Here is a 14,129-nt window from a genome sequence, read left to right on the forward strand (position 1 = left end):
ATCAACTCGTCAAGGTTTCTTTTGAAGAGTGTTAGCGAGGAGCTCTGCCTAATGTAGATTGGGATCTTGTTCCAAAGCATGGGAAGTCTCTGGGACAGGAATTTATCCCTCCAGCACGTCTTGTTTATTATTATGGTGAGATTTAGATCCCTAGAGAGTGTGGCTCGAGGGGATAAGGTTTTCTTTAGGTGGAGCATGTCCATCAATTCTGGGTTGGACATGGCCTTGTATGTCAGGCAGAGATCACCTCTGAGTAGGCGGTATGCAACCGAGTATAGCTGGAGTTTCTTCAGTCGAGCTGCATAGGGCATCTGTTTGAGGCCAGTGATCCTCTTGGTGAGGTACTTCTGTGGTCTTTTCAGCTGTTGTAGGTGTCTTGTAAGGTACATCCCAAATGGGGCATTGTACTCTATGATGGGTCTGATGAGTGATGAGTAGAGGGGCACAATGACCTCTTTTGATCTGGATGTGAACCCTTTTGTGATTAGGTGAGTCACATAGAAGGATTTTCTAACCACTTTGGCAATGTGATTATCAAAGGTGGGATTACTATCTACTTGGGTCCCCAGATCCCTTATTACATCTTCCGTATTTAGGGGACTACTACCTATGTGGTAGTTTGTGGGTACTTTGTTTTTTCCAAAGGGGATGACTATGCGCTTTTTGACATTTAGTTTGAGGCCATGATTTTGACACCAGGTATCCATCTCAGTGAGACCCTTTTGGAGGATGTCTGTGTCAGTCAGAGAGTCAACTATAGCCCCTGGTTTGCAGTCGTCTGTGAACTTGGTCAGCCATAGTCCTCCTGTGCTTGCCTGTACCTCTGAGAAGTATATGCCGAACAGGAGCGGTCCTAGGACTGAGCCCTGGGGAATGCCACTTGTAACCGGTTTACAGTCGGACCTAGCTCCCGCAACTCTCACCATGTGAGTTCTGTTCATGAGCCAATTGGCAACCCATCTTGTGATGTAGGGGTTTATGTTCAGGCTGGTGAGCTTGTCTATAATACCAGAATGGGGAATGGTGTCAAAGGCCTTAGTGAGGTCTAGGTAGGCTGTGTGTACCACCTTTCCCACGTCTATAGCCTTGGTAACTGTCTGAAAGAAGTCCACCAGGTTTAGTAGGTATGATCTGGCCTTAACAAAGCCAAACTGGGTAGGGTCCAGTGTTTGGAGGTTCTCAATGTCTCTTTTAATGAGTTCCATGATGATGCACTCCATAGCCTTGCAGACCAAGCTAGTCAGGCTTATAGGGCAATAGTTCCTGGGGTCTGTTGTGGCTCCACCTTTGTGGAGCGGAATAACCGTTGCTGTGCACCACTCTATGGGTATGTAGCCTGTGGAGAGGCTGAGTTTGAAGAGTGTGTTTAGGTGAGGGGTTAGTTCATCTGTGAGCTCATGTAGGATGTGGTTTGGGACACCATCCGGTCCCATTGGTGCTGTGTTTTTGGCTTTGGAGAGGGCTGTTTTAACCTGAGTGTCTGTGATTTCAGGGACTCTACATTCTTCTGGTATGGTTATGGGCCCTTTTGGGGGTAAGAGGGGGGTGAAGTTTGCGCTGAACCTGTCTGCCAGGATGTTGGCGATATCGGTCGGTTCAGTGAATTTTGTGCCATTCTGCACCAACTCCGAGCAGATCTGAGCATTGCCAGTTAGATTTTTGACATAGCTAAAGAATGCCTTGTGGTTTATATTTGGAGTCCTTGGCAATTTTTCTTTCAAAGCTCGCCTTGGATGATTTTATGAGGGATTGTAGTTTCTTGCTGATACTGATCAGGGATGTCTTACCTTCTTGGAATTTTACTCTTTTCTGTACTAGTTCCCTCCTTCTATTGTATAGCTTGTTTATGGCAGGAGTCCACCAGACTGGTTTCCTTTTCTTGGAGGAGTGAGTCTTGGTTTTGCTTGGGATGGCATGATCCATGCATTCTTGTAGCTGCCCATAGAATGCATTAGTAAAGGATTTTGCAGCTTGGACAGTGTTATCCTTCAGCATGGGGGGGTTTTGAAATTTTCCACCTCAGTCTTAAGTAACGTGAAGTTTGCTTTTGAAAAGTTTTTCACGGTGGTTTTCTTGTCCGGGAGTGGGTGCGGAATATGGATATCCAAAGTGATTTGTTTATGGTCAGATCTAACTAAGATCTAACTAGCGAGGGGTTGACCTCCAGTGTGAACACCGGTCACCCATGCTGGTGATGACCAGGTCCAATATGTTGTCACCTCTGGTGGGAGTGTTTACCAATTGAACCAGGGCGTTTGAGTTTATAAATTCTAGGAATGTTGGGCAAGGGAGGTAGTACTTGAGTAGTTCTCCCAGTTAATGTTTGGGTAATTGAAATCACCCAGTATGAGGGTGTTTGGTAGGACCTTTATATTTCCCAATGTTTCTGGAAACATGGAATGGGGGTCCTGGGACATGGTGGGTGATCTGCAGCAAACTACAATTTGAATTGCAGTTTTGCTTTTATTTCACTTGAAGGCAGACATTTCCATTCATCCCTGATCTCCACCAGTGTTTGTAGGTAGAGTACATAATTCCTAGCACATACCAACTCTTCCCCCTGGGACAGGTGAGCAGCATCTGCTTCATAATACCTACTCAGCCAGCACCACCACTCCCTGGGTTGCTAACTAAATACAAGTCAGCAGGATCATAGTCAGAGCTTCATCCCTGTATTGTACTGAACCAAAGACAGATTTCTTTTATATATATATATATATATATATATATATATATATATATATATATGTATGTATATATATATATATATATATATATATGTATGTATATATATAGGGGAAGTTGGAAAGAGAAAAGGAGATTTGAAAAAAATGTAGTGCACAGCAGTGAAAAATCTGGAAAAGGAAGTTTATATCTATTTGGAAGTGGTGGTTGCATGAAATAGGGGAGGGTAGCATGGAGTGGGAATGCAAGAGCATATGAACTACAATCATGGTGGTGATGGGTCGGTGTAGAATAGCAAAGATTTAGAAAGATAAAACTGGGAAAAGAGGTCAACATGCAAAGGGAGAATACAAGCTGGTTAAGTAAATATCAAAATATGTTGAATTGTAAATAGTCACAAGAGAAAGTTGACAGAATTTGGTGAAGTTAATTAAATGATATAGTGGAGGGGGACAGGTAGATATATTGCAAAGGATGAAACATCAAGGTCATGGGAAGATTTGAAGGAAAGGGAGTGCAGGGAAAAGCAGTGGGTGGACTGCAGCAGAATGGGTAACTGAGGAGGACAAATAAGTAGCCAGTAAGCCACTGGCCAGGGGGAAATATGGTAGGAAGGAACAAGACCATAGGATTGTGGGAGTGATAAAAGCTGATACTGTTATGTTATCACTTGCATCTGATGGGGTTTTGTACAAACAATATATAGAATATATACAATTTTATACCAAGCCAACTAGTATAGTATTGTCAGTGAATAAACTAGTATTGCCAGTGAAGAATCAAACATAAATAAAGGTATAAAATGAAAGAAATATGTACTTACCTCCTCACATTCCGCTCCCTGGAAGTATACATAGCTGTCACATTCTCTGCACTTGGATGGTGTGCGCAGTTTTCTCATTCGATGGGTCTGAGCTGCCTTTGAGAGACCAACATTCCGGAAAGGTCCTGTTGGTACATCCATTCCAGAGGAAATCCCATTAATACCTGGTAGCACGGATTGTGACACAGTGTCAGTACTAGGATATTGCTGGAATTTAATGTACTGAGGTGCTGAAATATTGATTAGAATACATAAAACTGTGAGGCCTAGCAGAAACCAGCACATACTAGGATAAACTGACAGCTTAGAAACATCTTCATTCTTGAAAAAAAAAAAAAAAAAAACTAAAACAAGAAAACATCCCAAATTAAATTTTCCTGCACCCCTCATGTGGGGGGGCTATGCCCCCCACACCCCGTGCAACTTAAGTATACCAACTCCAAGATCGTACTACAATGAAGAGAATGGTAAAGTTCCTGTGCCACATTGTATGGCAATCTCCATTGACAGGTTTCGAGATTCCACAACTTTGAAATTTTGAGCGTTCATATTTACAGCTTTGATATTGTGGAATTTCAAAATTACAAAGCGGACCCCTATCTATCTATCTATCTACATATATATATATCTATATATATATATATATATATATATATATATATCTATTAGATAAGAGATATTTATATATATATATATATATATATATATATATATATATATCTATATATATTATGAAGGTGTGTGTGTGGATTGGTGAGTGGGTAGATAGAAAAAAAATGAGCACGTTTCTGTAAGTTAGTATGCAAGTCCAAACCAGTGTACATGCTGGTAAATATAGTTGTTGCTATATGGTATCATGTATCAGTGCCCCCAACAGCCAGGAGGAGATAATGCAGTTACATGACTTCATATCAGCATGCCTCTCAACTACTAAACATTTTACCCTCAGATTTGGTTGTGCTCTTCCTTGGTTCTCCTAGATGTACTGACTTTCTTCAAAAAGGTAGACCTGTTTAAAGGAAAACTCCACCTTAGAACTAAAAAATATATTTCTATTCACTTTATCTTTGTTTTCTGAGCTATTTTAACACCTCAGTCTCACTCTGAGTGCTTCTTACAGAATGTTAATTTTTTTTTTCACAAAGTGGCTGCCAATAGAGCTTGATATACCAGCATGATCTTGTTTTTCTGGAGTCCTTTCTCTTTCCCATAATCTGTTTCAGGTCTGCTTTACATGAATCATGCTAGACATAAGGAAGTAGTGGTGCAATTACCATGCCATTGACATATAAAGGGATTAGTGCCAGTCATTGTCATCTTGTATGACTTCTGTAACAGGACTGCTTCTTTTATTCCTTGAATGGCCCTCAATTTTGTGCATCTCTGAGTTTTATGTACAGTATACTAAGGAATTATACAGCTGCAACCAAAAGTGTAACTAAATTGCAGGCCTTTGTACAAAGTATCTTTTTGCAGTCCAAGATGAATTGGCAGTCCTTTCCTCTCACACTTTCCCAGAGATGTCAAAACTGTCACTTGCAGTTTTGTGTAAATGACAGCTGCTACTGGAAGGGAAAATACTGGACAGTAATTTTGTTTCCCAGTGCCAGCAGCAGAAGGATTTATATTTTCAATCATATATGCCTGAATGTAGTAGCAAATGCTTTATTTTCATTTGTTTTATAACTAATGTCATGTTCTTTCTTCTCCTTACTAAATAAGTCTACAGCAAAGTATGATCAATGTCCTATTCCTTAACCTTGCATAACTATTTTTTTTTGAGGCACAGATATCTTGTGGAATTAAATTTTCTTTATTTTCTTGTTATTCTGTTCATATAGTGATCTGTTAAAGTACAGGAAAATCACGCTTCTACAAATCTGATTCCTAGATAATGACAGATTACTCTATTCCCCAGTCCCTGCAGTGATAAGATATTTTTTTGGTTGGGAGTGAATATTGTAGGCGATTCTTTATCAGTTGCATTTGTTTTATAACTAATGATCTGATGTTGTCATTTTCGTTCTCCCTCAACTGTTTTGGGTCCAGATCCAAATCAGCTGCTTCTTCCAGACTGTAGAACACTTGAATGCTCGAGCTCCTCCCTTTACCCATAATGCCCTAGTCACCTTACATACCTCAGATCTCGTTTACCTCCATAGCATTCAGGTGTAGATCATGAACTCATGAGTGAGCCTTTGAATCTTTGTTAGTTTAAATATTCCTTTTATAACTCTTATAGTTATCATACTTATTATTATTACTTTTTCCTCCCTTTAACCCTTTTTATATAAAAAAAATGAGTAAAATGTATCCTTTTCACTCTTTAGAGTATTCTTCATTACCACAGCCGGTATTCTGTCCCTTTCTAGTACATTTTATTACTCTTCTTTTACCATTGTTGGTATTTCCTATTTTTTTTCTAGTTAATCACTGTATATTAATCAGATCAGACAACAGTTGTAGAAGTATCAAACTTAAACTCGTCTTAAGTCAAAACAAAACAAAAAATAATAATAGAAAATATATAATTGTACAGCATTACTAAGTATTCGAAAATAATTCAAGCAAGGCAGGCAGTCTGTTTCCAATCGAAAATCCTGTATTAAGTACACAGATAAGCAATCCAAGTAAAACAAAAATAGAGTAATAATTTCCTCACACGCTTTCTAAATATATATATATATATATATATATATATATATATATATATATACTTTTTATCAGGCATGGGAGTGTTTTATTGTGCTGCAAAACAAAGTGTTATTGGTACACATGTTAAATTCACATTCCTTCCCCCATCAGTGTGACATTTGAGCTGGTCCTACCCTACTTAGTAGCTGTCATAATAATATATAACCCTTATGTATTTTAAATAAAAAATATAATGATGTGGTACCTCTTATTTAACCAGATTATTAAGTCTGTGATTTCATCCAAGACAATATACTACATGGCTAGAAATTTATCAACCTTAGTTCATTTGGCAATCAAAAAATATATGTAAATATATACATGTACATTTTGCATGTAAAAATCAATTTCTATTTTCATAACCTATTGTTAACAATGATCGCTTTCGTCCTTCTAGGCTTCTTCAGGTCTGTGTACAAGAACCCTAAAAACAATCTATAAAAATATATATAATTGTATAATTAGTTAGTATTGTTATTACACATCATTTTGAATTTTCAGATCGAGGTCAAAAAGATCACTCAGAGTTCTTCTCTTTCAGCTCATCTGATACCCCAAACAGTGGGTTCCATATCAGTGGCAATCACTCTGGTATTGCTGGCAAGTTGTTGTTGTTGTCTTTAGGCTTTTCCCGGTTAGGGGTTGCCACAGCGGAACTCCGGTCTGCTAATGATTGGTAGTAGATTTTCACGGTGTCGAGTTGCCAGCTCGACACCCAACCTTCAACGAAGGCACGCCCATTCACGCATGTCTTTTGGAATGCCACTCGACCCGCTGGCAAGTACCATATGAAAATCCTTCAATGGACACTCGCAACTCAAGGGTTTGTTCAACAACAACAACAGCCATTATCCGGTCAAGTTCTTCTATGTTGGATCCATTCCAATCAAATACAAGAAGGCTTTTCCTTTGTTTTCCCTCAACCTAAGGCCACAGTGACTATGGATGTCTCTCAGATCAGATGGGGGGAGTTCTTGGGCAGGACAGTCCATGGCACATGGTGCCCCGAAGAGACCTACAAGCATATTGATGTCCTGGAGATGAGAGCTGTCCTCCTAGAATTGCAGGCCTTCCAAGACACTCTCCCAACTGGGACTATTGTGATTCAGATGCACAATATGTCAGTGGTCTGGTATATCAACAAACAAGGGGGAACCAGATCTTGGCCTCTTTGTCGAGAAGCTATGAGAGTATGGCAGTGGGTGATCTCATCCAATCACTTTCTGATAACGCACATCCTGAGGAAGTCCAACATGACTGCAGACAAAATGCCTCATAAGTGGTTACTCAACATGATGGTAGCAGAGAGAGTTTTCCTCTGATGTGGCCAACCATGCTATGATTGTTTTGCATCTCCCCTCAACAAGTGCAGCAAATTCTTTGCTCTGATCCTTCTGGTGGGGGAGTCCCTGATGGACACGCTACTTCACGCTTGGCCCTCCAGTCTCCTTTATGCTTACTCCCCATAACCCCTCCTTCCCAAATTTCTCAGAAAGCATCTCAAGCACTGTTATCCTCATTACTCTTTACTGACCTCAACAGATCTGTTTTCCCTTCATTTGGCCTCATCTTCTACATCAACTCTGGATCCTGGATCCAACTCAAGACCTACTGTCTCACCTGACAGACATGACTCATCTGGACATTTTAGGCCTCAAGTTGACCACATGGTTTCTCCATTTCCATTGACTGCTGTCTTCCCCTGTCTGTCAAACTCTATTAGCATCCCATAAAGCTTCTACTAGAAAAGTTTACAAAAGTAAATGGAAAATATTTGTTTTTTGAAGCATAAAAAGAATTTAGATCCATTTTCAGCACTGTTTTCTAAGGTTCTTGACTTTTTTGCTACAATTTTCAGTGAATAGATTAGCTTCTCAACTGTCAGGGTACACTTAGCAGTCATTTCTAATTTTCATATAGGAGTAAATATCTCAACCTGCAAGCTTTTCAAAGCTTTTCTAAGAGGAATATATTTACTTAGCCCTCCTGTAAAGAATTCTACTCCTCCATGAGATTTAAATGTTGCTCTTCAGGACTTAATCCCCCCCCCTCCATGAACCATCAGCTGAATCTGAACTAAAATTTTTGACCTGGAAGACTATTTTCTTAGTTGCTATTATTTCTGCCAGAAGAGTGTCTGAACTTCAAGATCTGTCTTTTAAACCTCCTTATCTAATTTTTCACAAGGATAGTGTTTCTCTAAGGATCAGTCCTTCCTTTCTATCTAAGATTGTGTTATAATCTAATATTAATCAGGTTATCAACCTTCCAGTCTTTTTTCCAAATTTCTCAAACAAAGGAGAATATATGTTGCATCTGCTGGATGTTCACATTTACATTTCTACCTTCACAGAATCAAAGATTTAAGGAAATCTGGACAAGTATTTTTGTTTTCTGAATCAAAAGTAGGCAAACCAGTTTCTAAAGTGACTTTAGCCAAATGATTGAGTGATTGTATTACCTTTATTTATGAAAAAATGGGTTTGCCTTTACCAAAACCACCAAAAGCCCATTCCACCACGTCTATGGCAACTTCTTCAGCCTTTTTGTCTAGAACTTCCTTGGATGATATTTGTGCAGCTGCAACTTAGGCTAATCCTCATACCTTTATTGCTCATTACAAATTGGATCTGGTCTCTTGGGGAAGAGCAGCCTTTGGCTCAGCTGTGCTCATGCATACCCTTCCTTAGAGTCCTCCCAAGATTTAGGTATATGGGGACTCTGTTCCAACATTTGAGGAATGAACAAATTGAATTGACACCATCAGATAAAAAAGGTATGTACTCACCAAAATGTTCCATCTGTGTTGTCCATTTTCATTCTTCCCAACTTCCCATCCACCAACCTCCTCCTTATTATACTCCTGGAAAGATCAGAAGATATTTGTTAGAACCTCTATTCCTTGTTTGAGCCCCAGATTTCATTCCTTCTTTATTTTCCACTGCTTTGTAGGTCTATGAGCAGCAAACTAGATCTGAGGTATGTAAGGTGAGTATGGGGATTATGGGTAAAGAAAGGAGCTTGAGAGTTCAAGTGTTGTACTGTCTGGAAGAAGTGGCTGAGTCAGATCCAAGGACTGGATCAAAACCCAACAGTTGAGGAATGAAAATGGACAACACAGATGGAATGTTATGGTGAGTACATAACTTTGTTATATTCTTTTTCCCTTATTATGCTGTTCTGTAATTCTGCAGCCAGATATGAATTAGGGCACAGATGTCTTGTAGCATTATGCTTTTTTCTTTTAAAGTTATTCTGCTCATCAACTGATTTGTTAATGTACATCAGACTCACTCTTCAGCAAAACTGACTCCTTGATAATGACCCAGGGACTACTTATGCTCTGGGCTCTGTAACTTAGAAATCTCTGCAGACTTTTGCAGAAGTTGCACTCCTGAAGATTACAACCCTCAGTGAATTGAGTTATGCAGAAACTCATTACTATTCCACTAACTGAAGTTTGGATGCCTGACAGTTAAGTATACTCTGGCCCACCTATACTCAGTGCTGAAAATTATAACTGGTCTATTTAATGTTTCAACAGCACATGATTTCAGACTAAAGTGGAAATATCAATAGTAGGTTCTATTTCAAACATGTGTGCCTGGCGCTTCAGCTCTATCACTCCCATTGTTTATTTACTTACTTATTTAAATGTGTTTACCGAGAAAGTCTGACTGAGAATTAAAAATCCTTTTCAGTGGATACCCAGGGAAAAAAGCTTCATGCTTACATATATGTGCAAATCATCTGTTAAAGCAAAGGCATTTATATGTTTATAACAGAGACCTCTCAAGATTTAAACAATGAATTAACTGCGCATTGCAATACACATACATTAAATTGAGCCTTTTATGCCAAAAAAGTAAAAAGGCAGCTTTAGTAGTTGCAGTGTACCATACAGATACTTTAGGTGGATTTTTTTTACATGAAAAAGTTACACATTGGGAGGTGAAGTATCACTAGCTGTATACGTTCACACATATATTCACACATATGCACAGGCATATAATCTATATCTCCATTATGTGCACATACTATGTTTACATACACGTAAGATATGTGCTACACATGTGTACTTCATATATGGATAGATAAAATACTTCTGATTTCCTTTTTCTAATGTTTTAATGAAAGGGCACAATAGCACAGGTATGCTAAAGTAGATTTAGCTGTATATCATTGTTGCCTCTAATGGTTACATTTCCTTTGTAGACTAGAAAATGTTCATGCACTCCTCCTGAGTAAGGTCTGACTCAAAATTAGTGGAAGAGCTCTCTTCTTATGGATCTATGCACCAGATATGTATCCTCCTCTGGAAGGATGTCACAGGAAAGCATAAAATGTCTTCTTATGAACATTATCAGTACACCTAGTTGATTGGGTTGCCACCTGTCTCATTTCCTGCAGGAAAGTCCTGATTTGGGCAATTATATCCTATTGTGGGTGGGGGGATGAAAATGGTAAATATGTTGATACTTTACAAGAAAAAATAATTTCTGACTTCTCTAAATGTCACAGACATCTGTGATACTACATTTACATCATCTTAATTTATAAAGTAGTATAAACAACCAACATTCAAAGTTTAAAGCTTAGCATTTCAATACTGTGATGCTCCTTACGAAAATTTGTTAGAAGAGGTGATAACTGCCTTTGAACTCCTTAATAATATTATTGCTTTGATTTGCTATGAAAGGCATGGCTAAACTGGAAGCAGCTGTGAATCAGTGTAATTTCTCTTCCTCTCTGCATTAAAGACTGTGGAAATCAGTTTCACACCTCTCATTCTTTTTTATAGCAGCTGCTGAGCTCCTGACATCAGCAGGACTAATTAACATATAAGATTGTCAGCAGTACCTGAGATGCTAAACTACGGACTTCTCTGTGTCTGTGGTATGTCATGCAGGCAGAGAGAAATTCCTCTGCAAAACATGTAAGAAGTTGAAATAAAAAAAAAAAGTGGGTGGGCTTCCCTTCATTTGACTCCAAGGGAAGAAAATTAAAGTTTTATGAAGTTCAAGCAGATTTCTGGTACACAACACTGGAACCGAATTGTGCAGAGAAAAAGCAACCTAAGGATTGAGTTAAACTGTAGGAGAAGGTGGAGTTTTCCTTTAAGAGTGCATACATTATTAAACAATTGAACTAAGCCTTTAAACTGACTTATCATTAATTATATGAGGTCTAATACAAGAAGACTTTGTATTCTGAAAAATAAAGAGGTGCACCTCTTTTGAGCCTTTGTTATGATTTGTAAAGTCTGGTGCTATGGTTTTTAATGTTTAGAGGTAGAAGGGTATGTGTATCAGGCTGAGTAAAAGTATGTTGTGTTTAATGAGTTTCACCTCTTTTTTTGCAATCACATTTATCAATACTGAGCATTTTTGAGTAATGATCTAAATGACTGCTAAGTTCTGCTTTAATAGTAACCTATACCTCTTGTGGTTGAGTGTTTCAAACCCTGACCACTCAGTGAAGCATTTCCTCTGTGTCAGTAGTTCAGTGGTTGTATGTTTGAATATGAATGAAGCCAGAAGATTAGCGGGACATGGAATTTAGTCGTTTACTAACTGGTTGGACTCCTGAAATATATGCAGTGCTAGATAATATTACATTACTTGGGTTATTTGCAGAGGGTGGTGCATTGCAATATGTTTCTTTCTGCTGTGCATTGATGGCTATCAAGGCAAGTATGTATTTCATAATATGTACAGTAAGAAAAAGAAATAGAAAATATAAAGTTATATTGAACTCCCTATCTTAAAAGTACAGGAAACTGGATGTGCAAGAACTACAGACAAGCCTTTCATACAGGATTAAGCAAGCAGACTTTAGCTGACTGTAGGATTTATATGCAGTTTTAGTAATTTCTTTTATGTACTTTGGATTGCTATAGTAATAAATACTTGCAGATCTCTAGTTTCTGTTACATGAGTTATTACTTACTTGTTTCTATTGTGCAAATGTGGGAGCACCTAGGCTGCAGTGCTTATAGTTTTTCTTTGTCAGTGTAAAGGAAACCTTGCTTGTTATTGCCATGTTAAACAAAGCACAATGCTATCTAATGTTCATACAAACTGGAAAAGGGAAGCATGCAGTGGAATGACAGCAGCTGATAATTGTATGGTTAAAAGGATGAAGAGAAGCTTAAAAGAAAAACTATGTCCTTATCAGGCTTTCTTATTTATTGTATTTATTTCACATTTGTTATCTGGGTATGTGGACTGGTTCATAGACACCTTTTGGCCATGTCCTGGACCACAAGGGCACACACACACACACACATATATATATATATATATATATATATATATATATATGGATCTATGTCAAAATAACGAACTACCATAACTTTGAGTTGCAAAACAGAAAGACGGAAACAACAACAATTTATCACAAACATCCATATCATCGTAAATTTTCCTCTGGTAAGTAAACAATCGGCCAACAAAACTTAAAAAAACAAACCAAAGCCAATGAAGCCCACTCAAGTGGGTGGCTTTGCTCCCCTCCAACTAAATATACCAACTCAGAGATTGCATTACAGTGGAGAAAAGGGCAAAGTTCACCACAATGGCCAACCGACTCCTTTTCTGGCTAAAACTTATGGTGATCTCTATGTTCCTGAATATAAACTTTCATTTCTGTCTCGCCGTTTTGCAACTCAACTTTATGGTAATTTGTTAGTTTGACATAGATCCACACACACACACACACACATATATATATATATATATATATATATATATATATATATATATATAATTTAGCATTGTCAATTGATGATCATGTTTCTGGAAAGTGATAGGAAATGGGAGTGTGCAGGTATGCAGACCAACCCAAAACAGACATGAGGAAAGCATGCAAACTCCACACAGTGTCAAGCATCAGTACTGAAGCCAAGATCCTTCTGATATACTACCTGATAAATGAGAAATATGTGATAAATGACTACATTTCACACTACAAATGTGAAACATAGTAGCATCACCTGCACCAGTGTTATAGGATTGCAGCTCTTCACAGTAATATGTCAGAGTATGAATCTGTGCTTTAAAGTTTCATTAGACAATGATGAATATGACCTTCTCGAATAGTATACAGAATTTCTTGGATCAAAATCAGTGATGTGCCTTGCAACCTATATTATTTGAAAGACAGTATTAGTATCCCTGTGATGACAAAAGCATTTAGCACTTTGTATTACTTACTTTGCTCAAATGAAGCTGTGTTGCCATCTTTCTCATCTATCTCTTCATTTGAGGACATGGTACCGTCTGAAGACATCAAGGGGATTTTTCTAGCTAAATCACCTTAAATAATAAAACATTTCATATTTAGATTTATATGGCCAAATGCTTTATAGTGTCACAAAATGAAGGCATGACTCAATTCAGTGAGATCTAGGTTTGGTATAAAGCATAATGACATTGCAGTTTCTCTGAAAATTCATATTCAGATTTCTCTGTGCTGGTTTACCCTGGGACCATGCAAAAAGTGTTATGTATCACACATATACATTGGTAATAATCACAAGAAGCTGTGAGTTTGTCAAGCAGCAGTAATAATGTATTCTTACTCTGTGGGTTGGAAGACTGAAACTTTAATTATCCAATATATGTAAACTTGGAACAAAAATAAAGAGAAAGAAAACATAACATAAAATCATTAAATATAAGCAAATTATTGTTAAAATTCTAGATAAACTACATCTTTCCACAAAATATGAATAGGATGTTTAGATTCATAGGTAAGTACTAGGCTAGCTGCCTTTGGGAGCCATTTTAAGCCTATCAAATTTCCCTTTTTTTTGTACTCAAAATAACCTATTATACATTACCCCATCAGAATAACTGGGATCATACCATAGATACTTTGAGGGGACCCATGCATGGATAAAGTATGTCGGAGCTGCCTCTGTCCA

The 14,129-nt window shown here is 38.0% G+C and overlaps 1 protein-coding gene across 3 annotated transcripts in view; it reads right to left on the minus strand.

The window, feature by feature from the left end:
- ARHGAP45 (Rho GTPase activating protein 45) overlaps window positions 1–14,129 on the minus strand; it is a 786,168-nt gene that overhangs the window by 194,020 nt on the left and 578,019 nt on the right. For all 3 annotated transcript variants that reach the window (XM_044053816.1, XM_044053817.1, XM_044053815.1), the window contains 2 exons: window positions 13,417–13,518; window positions 3,509–3,672 (listed from right to left, as the gene is read on the minus strand). In XM_044053816.1, coding sequence (XP_043909751.1) covers window positions 3,509–3,672; window positions 13,417–13,518 — 266 coding nt within the window. The remainder of the gene's footprint in view (window positions 1–3,508; window positions 3,673–13,416; window positions 13,519–14,129) is intronic.

Source organism: Protopterus annectens, chromosome 13.part0, assembly GCF_019279795.1.
Source record: "Protopterus annectens isolate FY-2018-M chromosome 13.part0, PAN1.0, whole genome shotgun sequence".
Lineage (NCBI taxonomy): Eukaryota > Metazoa > Chordata > Ceratodontiformes > Protopteridae > Protopterus > Protopterus annectens.